General features: G+C 43.4%; 1 protein-coding gene across 1 annotated transcript; it reads right to left on the bottom strand.

Moving 5' to 3' along the window:
• Window positions 1-21,687: 21,687 nt before the first annotated feature.
• On the bottom strand, window positions 21,688-22,941 carry ACTL7B (actin like 7B). The gene has a single exon (XM_060013353.1). It carries the CDS (start codon window positions 22,939-22,941, stop codon window positions 21,688-21,690), a length of 1,254 nt encoding a protein of 417 aa, XP_059869336.1.
• Between the last annotated feature and the right edge of the window lie 2,898 nt (window positions 22,942-25,839).

The following is a 25,839-nucleotide window of genomic DNA, read 5'->3' as shown; positions in this document are numbered from 1 at the left end:
AGTACCACACCGTCTTGATTACTGTAGCTTTGTAGTATAGTCTGAAGCCCGGGAGCCTGATTCCTCTGGCTCCGTTTTTCTTTCTCAAGATTGTTTTGGCTATTCGGGGTCTTTTGTGTTTCCATACAAATGTGCAATTTTTTGTTCTAGTTCTCTGAAAAATGCCATTGATAGTTTGATAGGGATTGCATTGAATCTGTAGATTGCTTTGGGTAGTATAGTCATTTTCACAATGTTGGTTCTTCCAATCCAAGAACATGGTATATCTCTCCATCTATTTGTATCATCTTTAATTTCTTTCATCAGTGTCTTACAGTTTTCTGCATACAGGTCTTTTATCTCCTTAGGTAGGTTTATTCCTAGGTATTTTATTCTTTTTGTTGCTATGGTAAATGGGAGTGTTTCCTTAATTTCTCTTTCAGATTTTTCATCATTAGTGTGTAGGAATGCAAGAGATTTCTGTGCATTAATTTTGTATCCTGCTACTTTACCAAGTTCATTGACTAGCTCTAGTAGTTCTCTGGTAGCGTCTTTAGGATTCTCTGTGTATAGTATCATGTCATCTGCAAACAGTGACAGTTTTACTTCTTCTTCTCCGATTTGTATTCCTTTTATTTCTTTTTCTTCTCTGATTGCTGTGGATAAAACTTCCAAAACTATGTTGAATAAGAGTGGCAAGAGTGGACAACCTTGTCTTGTTCCTGATCTTAGTGGAAATGCTTTCAGTTTTTCACCATTGAGAATGATGTTGCCTGTGGGTTTGTCATATATGGCCTTTATTATGTTGAGTTAAGTTCCCTCTATGCCTACTTTCTGGAGGGTTTTTATCATAAATCGGTGTTGAATTTTGTTGAAAACTTTTTCTCCATCTATTGAGATGATCATATGGTTTTTCTCCTTCAGTTTGTTAATATGGTTTATCACATTGATTGGTTTGCATATGTTGAAGAATCCTTGAATTCCTGGGATAAACCCCATTTGATCATGGTGTATGATCCTTTTAATGTGCTCTTGGATTCTGTTTGCTAGTATTTTGTTGAGGATTTTTGCATCTATGTTTATCAGCAATATTGGCCTCTAGTTTTCTTTTTTTGTGCCATCTTTGTCTGGTTTTGGTATCAGGGTGATGGTGGCCTTGTAGAATGAGTTTGGAAGTGTTCCTCCCTCTGCTATATTTTGGAAGAGTTTGAGAAGGATAGATGTTAGCTCTTCTCTAAATGTTTGATAGAATTCACCTGTGAAGCCATGTGGTCCTGGAGCCCTCTCTTTTCTTTCTTCCTCCATCCTATCTCTCTGACCCAACAGGGAAATGTTCTCCATTTTAATGACTCTGTGATTAGATAGGGCCCACACAGATAGTCCAGGATAATCTCCCCATGTCTAGTCACATATATAAATCCCTTTTTTGCCATGTAAGATAACATTCACAGATTCCTGGAGTCAGGGTGTGTACATCTTTGGTGCAACATTATTCTGTCTCCCAAAACCTTCAAAAAGACTACTATTATTAATCTTTTCAATCACTGACTCATCTCCCTAAAAGACCACTACGAAAACTTGTTGATCGAGTGAAGTTATTAGACATAGTAGAATAAGGGATCAACAGATTGAATGTATTATCACACCCAAAATTGAACACAGCTCCCCATCTCAAAACCAACTTTTCTTTTAGTGTTCCTTACCTTAGCACCAATAAACAGCCATTGCCCAGATCAGAAATCTCTATGTATCCCCATATCCTGCACTCTTTTCTCCTCTCCCACTGCTACTACCCTCATGCAGGTAGTCATCTCTTAAAAGAATTACTTTGACAGCCTCCTGCTTCCAATGATCTCCCTGTCACCAGACTTCTTTTCCTAGAATTCATTCACATTACAACCAGAGGGTTTGTATTACTTAGCTCAGGCTGCTATAACAAAATATCATAGACTGGGTGGCTGAAACAACAGAAATTTCTCAGAGTTGTCGAGAAAGGAAGTAGAAGTTTGAGGGGCCAGCAAGGTCAGTCTCTGGTGAGGCATCTCTTCCTGGCTTATAGAAGGCCACCTTCTTGCTGTGTTCCCACATGACAGGGAGATAGTGTAAGAACAAGCTCTCTGGTGTCTCTTCTTGTAAGGGTACTAATCCTATCATGAAGGCCCATTCTCATTACCTCATCTAAACCTATCTACCTCACAAAGGACCCATCTCCAAACTGGGGGTTAGGGCTTTAATATGTGAATTTGAGGGAGGGACATAATTTAGTCTACAGCACAGCTTTTTCCCAAAGCAAATATCTTGCTTAAAATCTTTCTATGGTTCCCCTGTTCTTTTAAAATAAAGTCCAATTAGTTTGACTTGCAAGATCCTGCATCATCTGTCTCTATCTACCTCTCCTACCCCATCTTACACCACTCCCTCACATACTCCACTCATACTGAACATCTTTGGTTCTTAACAAGTATTGCATTCTCTCTTGCCTCTGAGCCTCTGCTTTTGTTGTTCCCCTCTGTCTATTTTGACTAACTACAACTCTTCTGATCCTCCAGGAAGCCTTCTCTGACCCAGCCTGGGCCCTGCAGGTATAAGGCTGATGCTCCTCCAAGGTCCTCCCATTGCACCCTGTACTTCTACTTACCCCACTCTCTGTTACTTCTCTATATTTCCTGTTAAGCTGTAAGCTTGAAGAGAGGAAGTATTATGTTTTGTTCAATACTACACCCCACGTGACTAGCTCATTACCTGGCATATGATAGCATATAATACATGTTTGTGTGTTTAGATGAATGTTTGGATGAATGGATGGATATATGGATGAATGGACAGACAAATGGACAAACAGATGGGTGGATGGATAAATGTGTTTCATTTGTGGTGACTGTTGGGCATCCATGTGAAGCCATTCAGTAAATAGATACGTGGATATGGAGTTCAGGAGAGAGGTCTGGACTGGAGAAGCCAAGTTCAGCCAAGCACATATCAGCATCTTTCTGGAAAAGTACACTTTGTAAAGCCCTTGAATTGTTAAGGGTACTGTGCCAGACCCTAGGTTCAAGTGAATTTATCTGGGGTAAAGTGAATTATCCTCTGGGATCATCTTTCCTACTACATCCTAATCCCAGCCCTCTGGTGTTCATGGTCCTGAATGTATTGCTAATCATAAGCTGTTTCCCAGCTACTTTATTGTAACATTACCCTTGGAAGTAGTTATCCTCATTTTACAGGTGCAGAAATAGAGACCATGAGGGTTATCCTCCACAGTGATTTGCAAGGATTATAATCAGTGTTATGGATACTGTGGGTTGGCTCATTCAGCCTCCCTTCTGCCCTCCTTCTGGAGCTACACTAATCAATACCCTAGCTACTAGCCATATGTGGCGATTCAAAATTAAATCATTAATAAAATTCCAATAAAATTTAAAAATTTAGTCCCTCAGTTGTACTAGCCACATTTCAAGTATTCAGTTGCCATATCTGGGTAGAGACTACTGTACTGGGCCATGCAGAGAGAACATTTCCCTCATCACAGAGAGTTCTATTGTATAGGGTACATCTAGAGGGCCTTGCTGTATGGCAGAGGTTAGAAAGCTAAAACTACACCTCCCGCAGTCCTCTGCAGGTTCTGGATGCAAATTTTATTTGGATGCCATTAGATATGCTTGTCTGAGTTTGGTGAGGTAAAAATAAGATAAGCATGACCATGAGGATGGCAGACTTTTCTGCAGCAGACACCAGCATCTGCTCAGCTTCCTGTGTGTCAAAGGTAGGTGTGGCACTGGCACTGGCCTTGCTACAGTGACCGCAGCTTCATGATTCCCACTTCCTTATCCAAGGTCAAAGCTACAGTGATGGGTTCTTGAACTCAATAGTCTCAGGTGGCCTAAGCGGTGGGTGCTTTCCTAGTGGGTCATTTCTGTAATGTTCTGCATACCCAGAGGCCCAGAACCAGAGCCAGTTGCCCCAACACTCATCACCATTTTGGTAAGCAAAAGTTGGTAAGATTACATGCATTAAAATCTCTTCCTGCTAAAAAAGTATATTCAGGATGAACTCTGTCTCCTGAACTAAATTCTGACTGATATAGAACAAAGCAGACTTACCACAGAGCTCTTGTGTTCCCAGATAATTCATTTGCTTTCCAAACTCTATAAATGCCATCCAGTCTTCTGGCAATTGTACCAGGTAGCTATATATCTGATTGCCCTCTGAAATTGATTCCCCACCTCACTCTGCTTTAAGATACTACCTATAACCTTCCATATGAAGCTTAGTCTGTTTGCAAGAATTAAACGTGTTCAATAAAATAACATAATTCCCCGGCCTGGTCCAGGTATGTTTGTAGACCACAATAACGCTGTAATTAAATACACTAAATAGAAAGCAAATTTTTCTAAGTCTACCATACTGAATGACATAGATTTTCCTAGATAACAATCACTTTAGTGTAAATTTGATCAACCACATTGCTTTCTTATTTATTCCTACATGAAATGAGCCAGACTAAGGAGTTGGGAGGTTCAGTTGAAATGTAGGGGAAGTGGCAGGTGGAGGCAAAGCAGGCCAGAAGCGTAGGGCACAATGGGCCTGAGGCATCTGGTCATTGGAGAATCATAATCTCTACCATGACTCTCTTTCCTTGCTCCCTAGACCTAGACCTAGGCTATGAGTGATACAGGTATCTGGGAGCTAGCCTGGGTGTGTGTCACCATGAATCACATTGATTCTATGGAAAAACATGGTCTGGTTTCCATACAACAGGAATGTAAATAAACTGTCAGAGCACTGGTAATTTACAATTTGGGTACTTTCGGAAATTACAGCTTCCTGCCAGCCTCTACCTTTATGAAACAACCAAGCCCTTTCTACTTATGATCTTAAGGCTTTAAAACCACCAAGACATAGTGTGCAACTATATTCAGAAACAGATTCTGGCTTATTGGGAGGGGCAGCATCCCACAGAGCAGAGAGCCTGGACTCTGGAATCACAAAGACCTGAGTTTATATCGTAGTCCTATCATTTATTAACTGTGTGATCTTGGGGAAATTACCTCCCCATTCTGAGCCTCCATTTTCTCAACTATAAAATGAAAGAAAACCCTGTTCACAGGATTATTATAAGGGTCATATGAGAAAGCTGATTTGCTCAATTAGGAAACTGTCAGAAAGGAAAAGGGATGGGGAATAGTTCTACAGAGAAACTCTGTGCCCAATCCAGTAATTTTCCAAAAGGAATTTTGCTCAAAATATCCCTCACTTCCTATTGTGCTCTGTCCATTGAAGTCAACGTAAAGGATAAGCTTCTATATACAAAAGACACCCAAAATATTGTAGCTGAAAGGAGATGGAGATTTGTTTTTCTGTCACTAATGGCCCTGAGGTCTAGATTAGTGAGTGGTTTTCCTCCATGTAACCATTGAGGAACCCAATGGTTCCTTCCATCCTATTGCTCTGCCATCATCAAGGGCATTATTCTTGTCTGCATGGTCAAAGCTAGGTCACAGCACATTCATGTTCCAGCTCAAGGAAAGAGGAAAGGGAAAGCTATTCCAGAACATCTTCTTTTAAACTGACGATGACCCAGAAGTTGCACACAGCATTTCCATTCACACCTCATTGGCCTGAATTTAGTCCCATGGCCACACCACACTTAGCTGCAAAGCAGGCTGGTAAATGCAACCTATTATTCTCTGCCATGACCTTCTTCCTGCTGTACCCATCTTCACCAAGAAGGCTTGGCTTGTTCTTGATCTAGCTGTGAGCCTTTGCCATTTGTGGGAAGTGTCTTTAATGCCATCGCACCTCCTGGTGAGATACAATTGGCCATGTGAGCTCCTTAACACTGATGGAAAAGCTGGGGCCCAAAGAGGGTGCCTGGGAACTCAGGCCAGAGCACCACCCCACTGTCTTCTGAAGATATGGTTTTGATGTGTGGAGTCTTTTCCCCCAGTATTATGAGAGAAACTGGCTTGGCTATTACTGGAGGTGACTCATTCCTCTCCGCAGAGGGAGCACAATCACATTGTTCCTGCAGAGAGTGCCCTCCTGCCAGGTCACTTGCACTTGCAGACAAGTCTGTTCTTCCTTAAGTGTTTCTTAAAGGATTAAAAAGCAGTGCAGAGGCTTTGGATGTGCCAAGCTGCATGTGGCTGCACCAGAATCTCCAACGCTGTTGAGAGAGTGCAGGACCAGATCCTGGGGAATCTCACAATGGTCCCAGCTCCTCCATTCGCCACTTATGTGTCCTTGGGCAAGCTGCTTCCCAACCCAGAGCCTGTTTTTTCATCTAAAAAGAATCTGACCAGATCATTTCTGTTTCAGTTCCCCAGTTGTCCATGACCTTTTCTTATCTATTTCTTGTTTGGAACACTTCAGTAGTAACTACAGGAGAAAGACAAATTTTTCTTTCTCATCTGTTTCTCCTATGTCCATTACCAGATGTGGGAAAATCCAAGGTCCCCAAAGTGACTCACCCCTGTGCACCTCCTGGGGACCAGGACCTTGGGCTGGTACTTTGGGCCTGTCTCAAACAGGTGTCAAATGAATTTTAATACAGTGTTCACTATTGGTCCCCACAATCCAAGTCTACAGAGAGACTGATGTAGACAGCAGGCAATGAAAGAAATGAAGAATGTGTGCAATGGTTAGAGCAATATATTCTCCTTAAGCTAAGACTCTATGGACACATGCAAGGCATGACACATCCTGAGGCATAAATCTTTGTTCCTAAGGGTGAAAATGACCAAAACCATAGATCTCCACAAAAGCCACTCCAGGATGACTAAAGAAAGAATGAAATGTAAATGAGAGCAATTTTTCAGGCTCTTACACTACGTTACCAAAATTTCTAGTGTTTTCTCCTTTTCTTAAAAATAAATTTCGTTCAGGGCTTCCCTGGTGGCACAGTGGTTGAGAGTCCGCCTGCCGATGCAGGGGACACGGGTTCGTGTCCCGGTCCGGGAAGATCCCACATGCCGTGGAGCGGCCGGGCCCGTGAGCCATGGCCGCTGAGCCTGCGCGTCCGGAGCCTGTGCTCCGCAACGGGAGAGGCCACAACAGTGTAGAGGCTCACGTACCGCAAAATAAATAAATAAATAAATTTCATTCAAATAGCACTTTTACTTGGAGGAAAAATCAAAAGGCATAAAAGGATATAAATTAAAAAGTAAGTTTTCCTCCCACCATTTCCAGGTCTCTCAGTTCTCATCAGAGCCTGCCTTTCAGAGATAGCCCGTGTCCACACATCCATAAATGCAAGTCTGTAACTTTGGGGGACCTCCATGGTTGCCTTGGTTTTTATGAAACTGCCTTAGTGAGTGTAAACTACATTAAATACTAAGAATAGCTCTGAGTTGCAAGTAGAACATTGGCAAGGTACAACTTTAGCATTCTTATTCGCTTTTCATTCAGTCCTTGGGTGATTTCATTCATGCCCTGGCTTCCCTCACCTCCAATCTGAAGTCTCCCAGGCCTCTACCCCTGGCCCTGCTTTCTTTCCTGATTCCAGCCACATTTCTCCACCTGGAGTGGGCAGCCCAAACTCAGGTGCCAATGGAATTGGTCACTTTCCCCCAAACCAGCTCCTCTTCACCTCTTGCCAGGCTCCAGCTTTTCCCGCTCACCCCTGTTAGGAATGTATGTCACTTCTCTTCCCCTCCACCTTCTGCCTCACTGCTCTGCTCCTCCGGTCAGTTGAGTCCAGTAATGTGACCCTCTGGCAAATCCCTTCCTCTTCCTCAGCTTTTCCCTGCCTTAGTTAATTTCATTGTCACCTCTCACTGGAGCAGATACATAAATAGCGCTTACTCTGTGCCAGGCAGTGTCCTAAGTGCCTCACACATATAAAGTCATTTTATCCTCACAACAATCCTACAACAGATATGCTATTATTATCCCCCTTTTACAGATGAGGAAACTGAGAACAAAATGATAAATAACCCCATTCCCTAAGCTCCCTAGACTCTATTGTGCCTCCTTCGACTAGATTTTCTATGGCCTCTACTGCCTTCAAGACCCAACTCAACTGTTACTTATTCCAGGAAATCCTCCCAGAGTACCCACTATTGTCACAATAGTTTCAGACTTTTAGTCTACTTTCCTCCATGTAAAATACTGCCAGATAAAATTGGATGGGACATGTTTATACTGAAAATTACTTCTTATTTATTGAAATTCCAATTTAACAGAGTATCCTTATCATTATTTACTAAATCTGACAACCCTACCCCAACAAAACCATAAATAACTTGACAGCAAGGCTACTCCATCCTCGTGTCCCACCCACCCACCCTCAGGGGCTAGAACAGAGCCCGGACCAGGTGGGTGCTCAGTTCAGTTTACCGTATTGAATTAAAGTTGGGTGCTCAGCGAACGGCGATTGTCTGCCATGTTAGCTTTTACTATGCTTTGCATGCGGAATGATACGTCCCTTATGTCCCCCCAGTGCAGCAGACACAGTGCTATGTGTGCAATAATTAAATTCAATGCATCTTGGAGCCTCACTTTTCTCATCTATAAAATGAGAATACTGTTCAACACCCACTCCCCCCCACTTTCTTCTAGGCTGCTTATAAGGATCAAATGCCACAGGGGAGGTGCAATGGTGCTTTGAAACTGAGAAAAGCTGCAGTTTGTGAAAGATGACTCCGATGACCAATATTAGCATTTCTAACTTAATAATAGGGAACTATACAGCCTACATCTAATCTGATTTTTCAATAGTTTTAAATATTGAAAGCTACTAATTGCTTGCTAAGAAACAGCATGGCAAAGGAATTGAGACAGTGAGAAAATCCAGGTGTTCCCTGATAGCTAGGAAGAGGGCAAAAAGAAGAGCAGAGGGGAAGTACCCATTGGAGACAGAAGCACATACTGTCCTGATAGGTGCCCCACCAGAGACCCCAATGCCCAGTGACCCAGGCCAATGCCAAGAAGATCACCTGAGACTACCAAATGGTTTTCCCATACCCTGTTTCTTATTACCATTTCACCAGTTTAGGAAAATAAGACCAAGAATGGTAAAATTCCATGTCCAACTTCTTCAAGTCTTAGATGTCCTCAAGTTAGGACTGAATCCGGCCACTTCCCCCAAGACCTGGGTCAGTAAGAAGGTTGCTTCTTGGTTTCAAAAGGAAAAAAGGAAAAGGAACAAGCTGCAAAATGACTCCTCATGTCTTTACCTTTCTCTTCCCCCATCTTTTAAAATTCATCCCGTGAGTTGCTGCCAATTCACTGAGTTAAAACTTTAAGCATCTAATTTACTTGGGAATCTACACACATAAACAGAGATCATAGTGAATGGAAAAACATCATTCAGAGGTGGAAAGATGGTGGCTAGTTCGTGCAAAGCTCCAAATTCTTGGAAGATCATTAGAAAAACGTTGCCAGGTGGCCAGCATTGAGGCTGATCCCTTGTTCCAACTCCATCTGGGCGGTAGAAGACGTTGAATTACTTGGTCTCTATTTGCACACACATGGCCGGTCAATAAAGTAATTCTCTTAATCCAAAAAGCATACCAGTGACCAAGATATTTTCAGTTACATATGTGGACTTTTTAACATATAATTGTCTCAGTTCTCTGATTTGGAACTGATCCCTCTGAGACTTTATTTTTACAAATGTTCCAGTAATTAATTTAATTTATGACAGAAGCACATGAAAAGGTGAGAGCTTCTTTCTCTCCTCTACATTGGCACTTATTTTGTGGAAGTCTGATGCCAGCCAGAATCACCTTTTCCATACTTAATGCATTTTTAAATACCTTTGTAATCAAACAAGGGCATTAACAGGGATTTAACACTTGCTAATGGGACACCACTAGCCCTTCTTACCCCAGGTGGCCTCTCTTCTGGCTTCATGCTGGGAATAAATCATTTGGAAACCAGGTGCTTTCTTATTCTCAATTGTTTTTCTGTTTTCCTCTCTTACACCTAGCTTCATCTATATTGGCAAATGAAGTGAAGAATTCAGACTATTACTCAGATGATTCAACAAAAATTGCCCTTACAGGAATTTTATTTGTTTGTGTGTCTTAGAAGTGAAAGTAGGGGCTTACCTTTAAACGTAAATGACTTGATATCCACCGCTGTTAGGCAAACCCATGGCCAGTGAGTGGAGTTTTGCTGGAATATAATCTATTTATACTCCTAACACCAGGGGTGTTAACTATTTATCTCTATGAGCCTCTTGCTCCTCCTCTCTGTAAAATCAGGATCACAATTCCTAATTGCCAGGTTGTTGATGAAATTAAATGAGATAAATATGAAGATTTCTGCATGCAGTAGGTATTCTGTACATATTTAAAAACACACTTGCACATATATACAACACATATTGTACATTGACCAGAACATTTATATTGCACTTTACAATTTATAAACCACTCACCTACATTCTCTCTTTGATCTTCAGAAAAGTGCTGGGAACTGTAAGGACAGTTGGTCACCATTTTTACAAATGAAGAGGCTGAGGTTAAATGAAATTAAATGGCTTTCCCAAGACCACACGGCTGGTGTAAGTTTATCTGTACAACCCCTGAAGCTCTCCACCACCTCTACACTGATGCCGCATGCTCCACACAGGTGTCTAAATAAGTGGTTCTTTAATTTGGTTTCACACTGAAACTACATGGAAAACTTAAAGATAAATACTAATACCTGGTCCCACCCCCAGAGATTTCGATTTAACCACTCTAAAGTGTGGCCTGGGCATTAGGATTCTTTTCTCAGTCTATCTCTTCATTTTCATTTAAACTTTTATTGTGAGATAATGGTAGATTCATGGGGGCGGTTGTAAGAAGTAATATACAGAGATCCCATTTTCCCCCAAAAGTAACACCTTGCAAAGCTATAGTATAATGTCATACCATGATACTGACACTTATACAATCAAGATGCAGAACAGTTTCACCATCACAAAGATCTCTTGAATTTTCCTTTTATAACTACACCCAGCTCTCCCTACATACCCCTTCCCTAACCCTGGTAACCATTAATCTGTATTCCATTTATATATATATATATATATATATATATATATATTTTTTTTTTTTGGCTGCATTGGGTCTTTGTTGCTGTGTGCGGGCTTTCTCTAGTTGGGGCGAGTAGGAGCTACTCTTCGTTGCGGTGCGCCGGCTTCTCATTACGGTGGCTTCTCTTGTTGCGGAGCACAGGCTCTAGGCATGCGGGCTTCAGTAGTTGCAGCTCGCAGGCTCTAGGGCTCAGGTTCAGTAGTTGTGGCACACGGGCTTAGTTGCTCCGCAGTATGTGGGATCTCCCCGGACCAGGGATCAAATCCATGTCCCCTGCATTGGCAGGTGGATTCTTAACCACTGTGCCACCAGGGAAGTCCCATCTCTATATTTTTTGTCATTTCAAGAATGTTATATAAATGGAATCATGCAGTCTGTGGCCTTTTGGGATTGGCTTTTTTTACTCAGCATAATTCCCTGGAGATTCATCCAAGTTGTTGGGTGTTTCATTAGTTCCTTCCTTTTCATGGCTGGGTAGTATTTCCTGGTATGGATGTACCAGCTGATTTAACCATTGAAGGACATCTGAGTTGTCTCCAGTTTCTGTTTATTATCAATAAAGCTGTTACGAATATTTGTGTACAGGTTTTTGTGTGAAGATAACTTTTAGTTTCTCTGGGATAAATGTCTGAGTGCATTTGCTGGGTGATACGGTAGTTACATGTTTAGTTTTGTAAGAAACTACCAAACTGATTTCTAGAGTGACTGTATCATTTTCCCATGAGCAATGTGTGAGTGATCTACTTTCTCATCCTCACCAGCTATGGTGTTGTCATCATTTTTTCTTAAAAGCCATTCTGATGTGTGATAGTTCTCATTATGGTTTTAATCTGCATTTATTTCTCTAATGGCTAGTGATGTTGAATATTTTTTCATGTGCTTATCTGCCAACTATATATCCTTTTTTAAAAATTTTTATTGGAGTGTAGTTGATTTACAATACTGTGTTAGTTTCAGGTGTACAGCAAAGTGAATCAGTTATATATATACATATATCCACTCTTTTTTAGATTCTTTTCCCATATAGGCCATTACAGAGTATTGAGTTCCCTGTGCTATACAGTAGGTCCTTATTAGTTATCTATTTTATATATAGTAGTGTGTATATGTCAGTCCCAATCTCCCAATTTATCCCTTCCCCCCCTCCTTACCCCTCGGTAACCATAATTTTGTTTTCTACATCTGTGACTCTATTTCTGTTTTGTAGGTAAGTTCATTTGTACCCCTTTTGTAGATTCCACATATAAGTGATATCATATGATATTTATCTTTGTCTGACTTACTTCACTCAGTATGACAATCTCTATGTCCATTCATGTTGCTGCAAATGGCATTATTTTGTTCTTTTTTATGGCTGAATAATATTCCATTGTATGTATGTACCACATCTTCTTTATCCAATCCTCTGTTGATGGACATTTAAGTTGCTTCCATGTCTTGGCTATTGTAAATAGTGCTTCTTTGAACATTGGGGTACATGTATCTTTTCGAATTATGGTTTTCTCTGGATATATGCCCAGGAGTGGGATTGTTGGATCATATGGTAGCTCTATTTTTAGTTTTTTAAGGAACCTCCATACTGTTCTCCATAGTGGCTGTACCAATTTACATTCCCACCAACAGTGTAGGAGGGTTCCTTTTCTCCACATCTCTTTAGCATTAATTGTTTATAGATTTTTTTGATGATGGCCACTCTGACCAGTGTGAGGTGATACCACATTGTAGTTTTGATTTGCATTTCTCTAATAATTAGTGATGCTGAGCATCTTTTTATGTGCTTTTCAGGCATCTGTATGATTCAATGCCATCCCTATCAAATTACCAATGGCATTTTTTCACAGAATTAAAACAAAAAATTTTACAGTTTGTATGGAAACACAAAAGACCACGAATAGCCAAAGCAATCTTGAGAAGGAAAAACAGAGCTGGAGGACCCAGGCTCCCTGGCTTCAGACTATACTACAAAGCTACAATAATCAAAACAGTGTGGTACTGGCACAAAAACAGAAATATAGATCAAAGGAACAGGATAGAAAACCCAGAGATAAACCCGTGCGCCTGTGGCCACCTAATCTATGACAAAGGAGGCAAGAATATACAATGGAGAAAAGACAGTCTCTTCAATATGTGGTGCTGGGAAAACTGGACAACTGCATGTAAACGAAGGAAATTGGAACACTCCCTAACACCCTACACAAAAATAAACTCAAAATGGATTAAAGACCTAGATATAAGGCCGGATACTATAAAACTCTTAGAGGAAAGCATAGGCAGAACACTCTTTGACGTAAATAGCGGCAAAATCTTTTTCAATCCACCTCCTAATGAAAATAAAAACAAAAATAAACAAATGGGACCTAATTACACTTAAAAGCTTTTGCATAACAAAGGAAACCATATACAAAACAAAAAGACAACCCTCAAAATGGGAGAAAATATTTGCAAATGAAGTAACTGACAATGGATTAATCTCCAAAATTTAAAAACAGCTCATGTAACTTAATATCAAAAAAACAAACAACCCAATCAAAAAATGGGTGGAAGATCTAAATAGACATTTTTCCAAAGAAGACATATATATTCTTTTTAGTGAAATGTCTGTTTATGTCTTACATCCATTTTTTAATTAGATTGTTTTTAACTGTTAAGTTTTGAGAATTCTTTACATATTCTAAATACTAGTCCTTTGCTGGATATATGGTTTGCAAATATTTTCTCCCAAGCTATAGATTGCCTTTTGTTTGCTTGTTTAAAAGATTTTATTTTTAAACAGTTTTAAATTTAGAGAAAAATTGAGCAGATAACGTAGCAAGTTTCCATGTACCACCCCCACCCACCCATACACATTTTCACTTGCAGTACTGTGGCACATTTGTAATAATTAATGAAACAATACTGACATATTATTAACCAAAGTCCATAGTTTTTATTCCTGAATAATGTTTCATTGTACAGATGTACCACCATTTATCCATTAACCTATTTAAGGATATCTTCGTTGCTTCCAGTTTTTGGCAACTAGAGTAGAGATAATACAAACATTCATGTGTAGGTTTTTATGTGGACATAAGTTTTCAGTTCAATTGAGTAAATATCTAGGAGTGTGATTGTTAGATCATATGGTAAGAATACATTTAGCTTGGTTTTTAAAAAATTGCCTTTTAGAGTGGATGTACGATTTTGCATCTTTTATAAAGGATAAGCATATTTTCATATGTGTATTTGGCATATGTATATCTGCTTTGTTGAAGTGTCTGTTCAGATCTTTTGCCCATTTTTTAATTGGATTGTTCATTTTCTTATTGTTGCATTTTAAGAGTTCTTTGGATACATATCATTTATCAGATGATTTGTTTTGCAAATATTTTCTACCATTCTGTGGCTTGTTTTTTCATTCTCTGAACAATGTCTTTCACAGAGCAGAAGTTTTTCCTGTTAATAGAGTCCAACTTATTAGTTCAATTTTTTCATTCATGGATTGTGCTTTTGGTGTTGCATCTGAAATTTCATCACCAATCCCAAGGTCATCTAGATTTTCTATGCTGTCTTCTTGAAGTTTTATAGGTTTGTGCTTAGGTCTATGATCCATTTTGAGTTAATTTTTGTGAAGGGTGTAAAATCGGTGTCTAGGTTTATTTTTTTGCAAAAGGATTTCCAATTGTTCTAACTCTATTTAAAAAATTATCTTTTCTCTATTGAATTGTCTTTACTCCATTGTCAGCAATCAATTGATTATATTTGTGTGGGTCTATCTTGGAGCTCTCTATACTGTTCATTGATCTACTTGTCTATTCTTTCACCAATCCCACACTGTCTTAATTATTGTAACTTAAGTAAGTTTTTAAGTCAGATAGTGTCAGTCTTCCAACTTTTTTCTTCTTCCTCAGTGTGGTATTGGCTATTCTGGGTCTTTTTCCTTTCCATATAAACTTTATAATCAGTTTCTCGATATCCACAAATTACTTGCCTCCAAGTGGGCGTGCAAAATCAGCTCCCCACTGGGCCCCCTCATCACCAGAGAATGAAGAGGAGAGAGGTAAGTGCCAACTAGCCCCACCTCTCATCACCTTTTTCTGCCTCATTGCTGCTGCATGAGGATGGAGGTACAGCAATGCTGGACCCACTGACAATACCCCACTGCATGTTACCCCATTCCATGCTGCAGGAGGATGGAGTGGGAGATCAAGTCCCCATTCAGCCCCACTGAAACCCACTCTGTGTTTTCTTTTCTTTTCTTCTATTTTTTGGCCACACTGCTTGGCATGTGGGATCTTAGTTCGCTGACCAGGGATCGAACCCACACCCCGTACAGTGGAAGCACAACGTCTCAGCCACTGGACAGCCAGGGAAGTCCCAAAGAGAGTTGTTGGTTTTTTTTGTTTCTGGCTGCACCATGCAGCATACAAGATCTGAGTTCCTTGACCAGGGGTAGAACCCTTGCCCCCTGCACTTGGAGCAGGGAGTCTTAACCACTGGACCACCAGGGAGGTCCTAACTGGGCTTTCTTAGATTCTGTGTTTGTCTATTTGGTATCCATTCATCACTGGGCCAATTATATTAAATATATTTTCTTATTTTTTAAATTTGTGATGCTCTGGCATTTGGGGGGTCTTATGAAAAATAAGAAAATATAGTTAATATAAGTAATTTCTAAAGATAATAACAACTTGCCTACAAGTACTTCTTTCACTTTTTGGAGACTTCCTATGTTTATTTGGTGTGTTATATTATCAAAGTTAAACAAAGCCAGACATTAGTTTAAGTGGTAAGAACAGATTTTAAACAGTAAAATACTGTTACAGGAGAGAAAAGAGTTCCACTTTGATTTATACAGAGGTGACTGCATTTTTTTTTAAAAAAAAAAGATGCTCCTATTGCTCTTTTTTTTAATATATAAATTTATTTATTTATTTATATTTGGCTGTGTTGGGTTTTGTTACTGTGCGCTGGCTTTCTCTGGCTGCAACGAGCGGGGGCTACTCTTCGTTGCGGTCCGCGGGCTTCTCATTGCAGTGGCTTCTCTTGTTGCAGAGCATGGGTGCTAGGAATGCGGGCTTCAGTAGTTGCAGCACGTGGGCTCAGTAGTTGTGGCTCGAGGGCTCTAGAGCCCAGGCTCAGTCGTTGTGGTACACGGGCTTAGTTGCTCTGCGGCGTGTGGGATCTTCCCAGACCAGGGCTCGAACCCACGTCCCCTGCATTGGGAGACCTGCATTGGGAGACGGATTCTTAACCACTGCGCCACCAGGGAAGTCACAAGATGACTGCATTTTAAAGGGAGAATGAAGGCATAGGGAGGGAGTCAAGCAGGGGCTTAGGAGAGTCAGAGAAGTGAAAAAATACAAAAAAGCAGGAAGCAAGGGTTGGTCTCTGTGAAACCCATCTGGGTTAACCAACTGGCACTTACTGAAATTAGGCTCCTACCCTCCCGCAGAGGCTGGGAGACAGGGAGCCTATCTTCCTTCGGGGGTTGGCTTGAACAAACAGTGAGTTCTCTGGGCATCCTTGAATTTTCTCAGACATTCTAAGGAGGCATAGGGTCATCCTGTGGATGCAGCCTTGAGCTGTTAGAAACTATTTAGTGTTTTTTCCAGTCTTTACAGGCCAAGCTTGAGGCTTAGTTAAGAAAGGGCTCAGGGGACCCTGGCTAGAGTTTGGTCAAGGAGAGAATCTCTCTCAGTGTCCAGGGACCTTTAGTTGTAAGAGGGAGGACCTGAGAGAATAAGGTGACTCCATGAGCCGGAAGTCCTCGGCATCAGGAATTTTGAAAGCTCCTCAAGTGACTCTAATAAGCAACAAAATTTGAGAACCACGAGACCAAGACAAGAACTTTGCCCTCCATTTTAATGCCCCCCTTCGCAAAGAAATAAATTCCTCTAAGGAGACTGCAGGCTCTGTGTACATGCATGCACATGTACGCATACTGGTTTGTGTATATGCAGGTATGCATGCACACACCAGGGTGAGAAGTAGAGAAAAGGCCTGGTCCTCTCAAGCCACAAGAAGATGAAGAAAGTGCTTAGAGCTATGGAAATGTACCAAGCCACCTTTGTCTTAGCGATGGGGGAGAAAGGGATCCTGGCAGAATTCAACCCCATATCCATTTATTTGGCCATAAAAATGAGGGAGGGGTGCTTCTCAAGGTTGTGGTTGAGGGGTTACATTCATGCTAGGTCTTGCTGATCCAGTTCCCATCCTCACGGTTTTCTCTGCCGGACGCTTCCTGCCTGAAACCACGGAAGTGGCTCTCTGCAATTGCTCAAGGGTCATCCGTAAAGCACTGCTTTCTGGCCTGACTTTCCCAGAACTCACTAAGCATAGTCCTATTGCTTCTTTTATGACTTATTTAGATCCTAATTATTATTCTACATATTTATGCAAATGCAGAAGCCAGGAGGGGTGAAACTCCTTTCAGAAGCCATGCAGTGGTCTCTGGAATGTTAAAGGCTCAGAAAGTTGGCAGATTCTCAGGTTCCATCTCAGGAAAAGAACATTTTTCTAGACTGAGTGCTGCCTGAAAGGTTTGGCATTTCTGCCTGTGAAAATGAAAGACTAGGTGGGGCCTGAGGCTTCCCTAGAGCAGTGGTTCCCACATCAGAATCACTGGCGGCCTGTGAGATCACACTGGTGCTTCCACTCCACCCCACACATTCTGATTTAACTGGGACTGAAGTTGGGCATGGGTCTTTCTTAAAAGCTCCCCAGATGATTCTGACAGACAGCCAGGTTGAAGGCTGAGAACCATAGAAATTCTGCAGAGTTCTGGGAGGAAAGAGCAAAAAGTCCAGGACAAGCAAATACAAATTAAGGAGCCTCTGAGCAATACATAGAGCCTACTTTCCCCAGGGCACCTACCCTGAGCCATGACACAGAGATGGAAAAGACACAGTCTGTCCTTTTTGCTGAGTTGGGCAGGTGATAAAGCCAAGGCTGGTGTGCAAGGCCACAGTGGTGGGAAGGGGCATTGGGAGGGGCCTTGAAGGTGAGTGGAGCTTGGACAGGTGGTAAAAGACGTTCTGACCTTACAGAGCTGCATCTTCATGAGGAAGCAAAATTATTTTTGAGGCAGGGCCAGAAAAATTTAACATGAAATTTTTATCCGCCGTTTCAGCCACTACCCCCTCCTCTTTGGTGTGCAACGTGCATCTGCATTATACACTAACTAAATCCCCTTGAAAGACACAGGAATGCCTACTTGCCAAAAAAAAAAGGTAATACTTACACCCTGGACAATTTCAAGCTACCAACATGGTTTAACTGGCTTGCAAAATTCCTGATATTAACAATGGGCTGTCACAAGCCATTAAGAGCTAGCTCCAGCATCACCAATACCCCACACTCCCTGTCCCCACTGGTTAAGAACCACTACATTACAAGAAAATGTAGGATTAAAAAAAAGAAAAAACACTTATCAAATAAAACACCATTAATGGTTTGTATTATAATGAAGTGAACTGCTTAAACCTACCTCATGCAGATAATTCTTAGGACAAACTTGGTAATACACTTTCGGGAGAGAGATCAGGCTGCCCAGACAGGCAGTGAGGATAACAGGCCTCTTGCCATGTCTAACTAGTAGGACTTTACCACATGATGTCACTCTAATACTTGCTTACTTATGTCTCTGGAAGTCTCAAGCAAGTTGTCTCTCCTTTGCTAAAAGATTGGCATTCTTAACTTGTATGCCTTGGGATAATTATGAAATTACATCATATTTGTTGTTTATTACTTGAAAGGAATCTTTTATATGTATTCTTTTTCTTATAAAAGAGACTGAAAATTTGCAGAAAGGAGATAAGGGCAGAGATGCATTTTGGAATCACAAAACTTTGATTTAGCACAAGACTGTGATTTACCAGGTGAGTAAACTTGGACAAGATTCCTAACTTCTACAAGCTTCAGGGTCCTCACCTGTAAAATGCGGAAAGATACTTGTAACTTCTACCTCACTGACTGGGAGTAAGTCATTTCCATTGGCATGTACTAAACACCCACCCCATGCCATTTCTCTGCACTGGGCCCAGAGAAAACCAGGATGAGGAAGTCCAAGTTCCTGCCCTTAAGAAGCTCAAGTTTAACCTCGGGGACAAATACCTAAACAAGAGAATATAGAACAACGGCCAATTGACACGCTTAGGTTTGCACTCTAAAGTGTGAATGTGTTATCTGACATTCTCTAATACTGTGACAAAAATTCTTCATGTGTAGTAGCTTTTCTGTTGGGAAATAAATGAAATGTTGGTCTTAATATTTCAATTATAAGAGTCACCAGAGATTAGTGTTTTCATACCATTGGCCACACAGGGATGCTTTTAGAGGAGAGGACCAGGAGATCAGGGCACTGAAACTGTGACTGTGGAGATAGGAGAACTTGCTGAGAATGTGGGGAGTGAGGAAGAAAGGATTGTGGAGGCGGGAAGGTAGACATAGGCATGGTTTTTAGAGATGGTCAAGACGAGCATGTGGAAGAACGTTCACATGCAGCACTAATTTACTGCCTGTGTGATTTGGGGCACATCACTTTCCCCTCTGTAAGCCTCCATTTCCCTCTCTATAATTCATCAGATATTTAGGATAAGTATTAAGCAAATGTTCTTGGGTTGCAAGCAACAGAAAAGAATGCTGGCTAATACAACAAAAGTTATGCTGAAGCAGCAGGTATATGTGAAGACATCAAAGTGGAAGAGACTTTGGCAACACAAGAATATAGACCCCACTGAAAGAATTCACATTCCAGAAAAAAATTTATACACTGTTCTGGCCAAATAAAATGTGTCTACTGGCACCATCAGCCTCTAGTCCTCCAGTCTGCAACTCTCTCTACAGGAAAGAGCCCAGGTTCCTGCATAGCACCAAGGCCCTGTCAGCTCCAGAGGAACTCAAACGCCAGGCTAGAAACCCAATTCTAGGCAACAGGGAGGGCTAGATGGCAAGACGTTATGTGATAGAGACCTTGTCTGGTTCTTTCCCAAAGCTGCAGCTCTCGCACAAGGCCAGGGACAGAGGCAGCCTCACAGACTGCCCCCAAATCAGGACTCTTTGTCTAAGGTAAGAGTTGGCTCACAGATATTTGATAGCCCATCAGATTACGCAGCTCACCCATGTCTGATTTCACAGACAACTGCTCATGGGCCCCTGGTCATGGACCCATCAGGAGGTGGGGGAGGAAAAGAGGCAGGAGCCACCCTCTTCTCGGCAGTCAGTCATTCACCAGCTGAAATCTCACAAGACTCGATGGCTTCTCCCTCAGCCCTAAAGCTACTAAGTGGTCACCACGCCTAGCGCTTCCTTCTCCATTTGCAGCTTTCCACTACACCACCTCCTCCTTCCCACCCCCAGGAACACTGAGCTCAGCCACCAACGTGGCTGTCCACTGGATCCCCCACTAGCTGTGTGTAATCCCAAGAGAAGGGCCACATTCTGGCCATTTCTGTCTCCAGCTCTGGGCCTCACCCATAGTAGATGTTTGGTAAGTGCTTAATGGTTGCTAACCATTAAGAACCATTGCTATAGGTGCCCTCCCAATCCCCCACCCCTCCCTCCAAATTCATATGTTGAAAACCGAACCAAAGTAATGGTGTTAGTGGAGACCTTCGGAAGGTGACTTTTGGGAGGGCAGAGCCTTCATGAATGGGATTACTGCCTTCATAGAAGAGGCCCCAGAGATACCCCTCATCTCATCCACCAAGTGAGAGCGCAGCCAGATGTCAGGAGTTTGTAACCCGGAAGAAGGCCTTCACCAGAGCCTGGCCATGCTGGCACCCTGATCTTGGCCTCCAGCCTCCGGAACTGTAAGAAACAGATTTGTTGTTTATAAGCCCCCCCATCTGTGGTATTTTGCTATAGCATTCCAAACTGAAGTAACCATGTTTGCCCTTCTAGAAATAAGCATGACCTGGGTCAGGAAACCTAGGCTTAACCACTGACATGGCCCCCTCCATCCTGGTCCTCAGTTTCCCCAACTCTACAGGAGGGAGAGAACCACATGATTTCTAAATGGCCTCTGGTTTCTACAGCCTCCAGATTCAGTGGCTTTTTGTGACTCTAAAAATAGCTGCAACTTTGGCAGGTGTCTAAAGGGAGAGGGCCCCCGATGGGTAGAAATGGCCCCTCCCACTCAGGAGACACCCATGGGCTGTTCCTTTGAAGGGGGCAGGCGGTGAGGGTTGGTTAGTGAGGCAGTCAAGCAGTGACAAAGCTACGGGCAGGTGACCATCAGGGGCAGAAACAGGAGATGGAAATCAGACTCTTAGTTGTGAGTCTCCCACCCACCACTTAACTATGTGACCCAAGCTAGTCCCTTAATCTGAGCTTTTGTTTCCCCCTTGGTCCATGGGTGAGCAAGCAGTCTGAGTGTCTGTTGGATTGGATTTTGAACCTTGAAGAGCTAATAGAACAGGAAGCCACATTCTGGGCTCTATGATGATGTTGCCCTCATGGGGAGAGTGGAGGGGGAGGGGCCAGTGACCCTCCCCCACCCCCTGCTGCTCCCGACCCAGCAGAGCAGAAGGTGCTAATATGCCTAAACCCAACTCCCCACCACCTTCTGCTATCACACTAGAGCAAGAAATCCAGACCAGACAAGAGCCATTGCATCTTAAAATTTTACGTGAAATTCTGTAAATGTGTACAGAGCGGTCTGTGGCTGCCTGCCCATGGGCCTGGACCGTAGGGACACCACTGCTCAGCACTTGCTGTAGATGGCTTCACTGCCCCGCTCCTCGAACTCTTCCTTGCTGACCCAAAGCTGCTGGAAGGCCTGCAGGGAGGCCAGGATGGAGCCGCCGGTCCACACGGAGGTCTTCCTCTCGGGAGCAGCAGCCACTGTGGGGCTGTCCCCGGGGCAGAGGAGGCTCAGCTCCCTCTGGAAGCGCTCTGGGAAGCCATCCAGCATGGTGCAGCCGCCACACAGCAGCACGTTGGCTGCCATCTCCTCCTTGAAGCCCGCCTCCTGGCAGTGGTTCAGGCAGGCGGCCGTGAGCTCGGGGAGACCAGGCTGGTCGCTGCCCACCAAGGTGGGCTTGAAGAGCATCTCGGCGCACTGAAAGCGCTCCTGGCCGATGGTGATGCGCTTGCCGTCGGGGAGCTCATAGTCCACACGCAGATCCTCCAGGCACAGGCCAAGCTCCTCCTCTGGCTTGAGTGCCGAGTAGCAGCACTTCTTCTTGATGTGCTCGATGATGTGCAGGTGGTCGTCCGTGAACTTGTGGCCGGCGGCGTTGAGCAGCTGCAGCAGGTAGCTAGTGAGGTTGCTGCCGGCATAGTCGGCACGCCTCGTCAGGCCTGGTAGCACGTTGCCCTCGGAGATGGGCACCACGTGTGAGACGCCGTGCCCACTCTCCACCACCAGCCCAGAGGTCTTGCCATAGGAGTAGATGGACAGCAACGACTGGGAGGTCACATGCATGGCAGGGATGCCAAAGGTCTCGAACATGAGCTCTGCATACTTCTCGCGGTTGCTGTTGGGGCTGAGTGGGGGGTCGGAGACCAGCACAGCATGCTCCTCGGGGAAGATCTTCATGGCTGTGTGGAAGATGTACTCCCAGATGTTCTGGACGCAGTCCCAGTCCACCACAATGCCGTGTTTTAGCGGGTTAATCAGCTTCAGAGGCGCCTCCATGTTGAGCAGCTCGTGGCCCACGTAGACCTCCTTGCGGGTGTCACCAGCATCAGCCGCCTCCGAGCAGCGCTTGCCCACAGTGGAGGAGATGAAGTAGGTGGGCCTCGGCTCACCCGCATAGCCACACTTACAGTACTGGGAGCCCAGGTCAATGATGAGTGCCTTGATCTTATGCACCTTCTTGGGCTTCATCTTCAGCTGAGTGGATGAACTTGTGTCCCGGCTGCCAGCCTCAGGACCTGGCAGCGTGCCTGCCTCTCCAGGGTCCCCCTGAGCCGTGCCTATGGGCTTGGGGCTAGGGCTGTTCCTCGTCGCCATTTGCCTTCCTTGCTCACCTTTCTCACATCCACATCCTAGAGCTCCATGGGGAGAAATAAGAGGGTCCACCTCCAGCAGTGCCTTGGCAACTCCTCAGGATTGTGATGTCACCATGGGCTGGTCCATTCCAGCAGCCCAGGGAGGGCTTGGCCTTGGCAGGTCCTTGACCTATCAGCCCCACCCCCATCGGCCTAACGCGACTTTGCTCCCAGACGGAGCAGGTGGCCAGCACAGTTTTAGAAATCCAACCACACTTGGGTCTCAGAGGTTTCTTCTCCCTCCCCTTATATCCTCACTCCTAATCCCCCGTTCACTAGCTGAACACCTCTTCCTCCTCAGCTTCTTGGCCAAGAGGGTGATAAATATTTGAGCCCCTACAGTAAGCCAAACACTGTAGCAGGCACCTCACGTGACACTTCACAGCATCTTGGCAGGTAGACAGAGCTAAGGAAATCAAGGCTCAGAATGCAAATGACTTGCCCAAGAGCAAACAGCTCTTGGAGTGTTTGTACTTTAACCCAAGTTCCTCCAAATCCAATGTACCAGGTCACCTTGAAGAGTGTGTAGGCCCTGATGATAGAAACCTGGCCACAAGCAGTGCCCAGTCTAGTTGGGAAGAAGATGAATGGATGCAGAGGAGTTTGCAGGTGGACGTCTATTGGGAGAACAGAGGTGCACAAAGGAGGGAGGGAGTCAGAAGCTTCTCCAGAGAGGTGCTGCCTATGTAGAGTACTGAAAGATAAGTGGATACTTGTCAGGTAGCTAAGAGGAGGGAAAGCCATCCCAAGCAGAGAGCACAGCCTGATCAGACACTCAGAGGGAGGCATGGTGGGGAGCTTCCAGTAGTTAAGGTGTTTGGAAAAATACATCAGGTTACGGCAGTCATGGGGGCAACTAGGGCGGACCCCAAATTCTAGAGGTAAAGGCTTAGATTAAAAGCACAAGACTCTGAGATCTAAAAGGAGGATGTTGAAGAAATTTTTGTAAAACTTGAAGGTGGCCTAAGCTAGGGCTGTGATAGTGTGGAAAAAAGGAAGGGACAGGTTCTAAAGAAATTCAGAAAGTAGAACCTAATCTAATTGGTTGGTTCTCAACTGTCCTCAATTCAATCCAAGCTTCTAGTCTAGCATTTGAGACCCTTTCTCATAGGCTCCTGTGACATGTCTAGCCCGAAGCATTGCATTTACATTAGAAGATTAGATGTGGGGAGTGAGGAAGAGGGAAGGATGAATCCCTTTCCTCTGCCCAAGCAAAGATGGCCTGTCATACAGAACAAACAAATTCACTAGGTTCCCATAGGGTCCTCTGTGCCAAACTGTCCCCCCTCTAAAACAAAAGACAGATTAGGGCTTCGGTAAAGAAACAGGAGGAAAAGGGGAAGAGAAACAACTGGGGCTAAGGAAGTTTTCTGGGAAACTTAATAAGAGCAGAAGTAGTTGAAGGATTAGGTGACATTGATAAGAAAGAAAAGAGGGATTTTTAAGACATAAGAAATACTGCTGTGGAACATATAAGAATGTTAATAAAGAACTCATGGGAATTTCTGTTTGCTGAATTGTTTTTTGGAACATGGCACTAGGGAACTGGATTATGTGGGAAACAACTTTATAAGGATTTCAGTTATGAGCACCACCAAGTTCCACTGGTGGGATCTCAAAATCACAGAACCTGAGGATTAGACACTTGATCTGGCATGGACAGCTGTGAGGGACAAACTTTTCCTCACATTGGATTGATATCTGTACCTCTCTGAAGAAACCATTAATTGGTCTTGCGTCTACTTTTGACGTTGTGCAAGGCAAGCTAATTCTTCCATGTGACAACACTTAGGCTATTTAAAGGCAATGCACGTGGACCCCCTAAGCCTCCTCTTCTTCCACTCCTTATGGGAAGACAGTACAGAATAGAAAGAGGAGTAAGGAACTGGACTCAGAAGACCCGAGTTCAAATCTAGCTCCATTATTATAATCTGTATGAGCTTGGGCAAACTACTCAAGATGTTAGTCGAACCTGATTTTGATAGTGCTATATCCCCTCATCAGATTGATCCCTATCCGCTGCCTCCAGGTTTCAGGCTTGAGCATCTAGGTGGATGGTAGGGCTCCTCATATATAGACAGAGGATACAGGGGCAAGAGCGGTTATACAGGGGAAGGCAATGAGTTCCATTTGGGGCGTGCTGACTTAGAGATGTCCAGAGGCCACTAGGCTGTGGATTATGGAGCTCGGGAAAGAGAAATGATCTAGATTTAGTCCTCAGTAGAGTATCTCCACCTTCTGAAGACAGCTCCTTTCCCTTCCACCTCAAGTAAACTGGTTAGTCTTTATATTGGGGTTATCACACTGAGGGCTGAGCTTTGGGAATGAGGCTCATGTCTGTTTAACAAGGAATTCTTTTCTTTGCTGGGAGCTTGACTCAGAGATTCCCAAAGGTCAACATATTGAAGAGTTGGATTCCTAGGTCTCAACAGTCTTAGGCTCGAAACATGCAGATTCAGTAAAGTGGAGGTGGGATCTAGGAATCTGCGTTCGTGAAAAGAAACGTACTTTGGCCTTTTCCTTACTAGATTCTCTTTCTTCCCTCCTTAGCTGCTAAAATTACAGGGTCTGGTTCACCTTTCCTCCGAAGGTCAAGGGTGGGTGGTGTCCCAAAAAACAAAGCTAGGAGCAAGGATACCACCTCAGGGAGAAATGTGTTTCTTGGTCTAATTTTTTCATGTTTTCTTTTTCCACGTTAGGGGAGAGCCTCAGCGTTGCTTTCAAGAAGGATCTCATGGTATTTTTGGTCTTGGGCCAGAGGAGCAAAAGTAGGTGTTATCCCATGAGAAAATACAGCCTAAGAAAGCATGAGCAAAATAGAGTGTCTCTACCTAGAGGGACCTCACCAGAGACCCCCAGG

This window comes from Delphinus delphis, chromosome 6 (assembly GCF_949987515.2).
Source record: "Delphinus delphis chromosome 6, mDelDel1.2, whole genome shotgun sequence".
Classification (NCBI taxonomy): domain Eukaryota; kingdom Metazoa; phylum Chordata; class Mammalia; order Artiodactyla; family Delphinidae; genus Delphinus; species Delphinus delphis.
The sequence above is the reverse complement of the archived record's forward strand: the minus strand, read 5'-3'. Positions and strand labels throughout refer to the sequence as shown.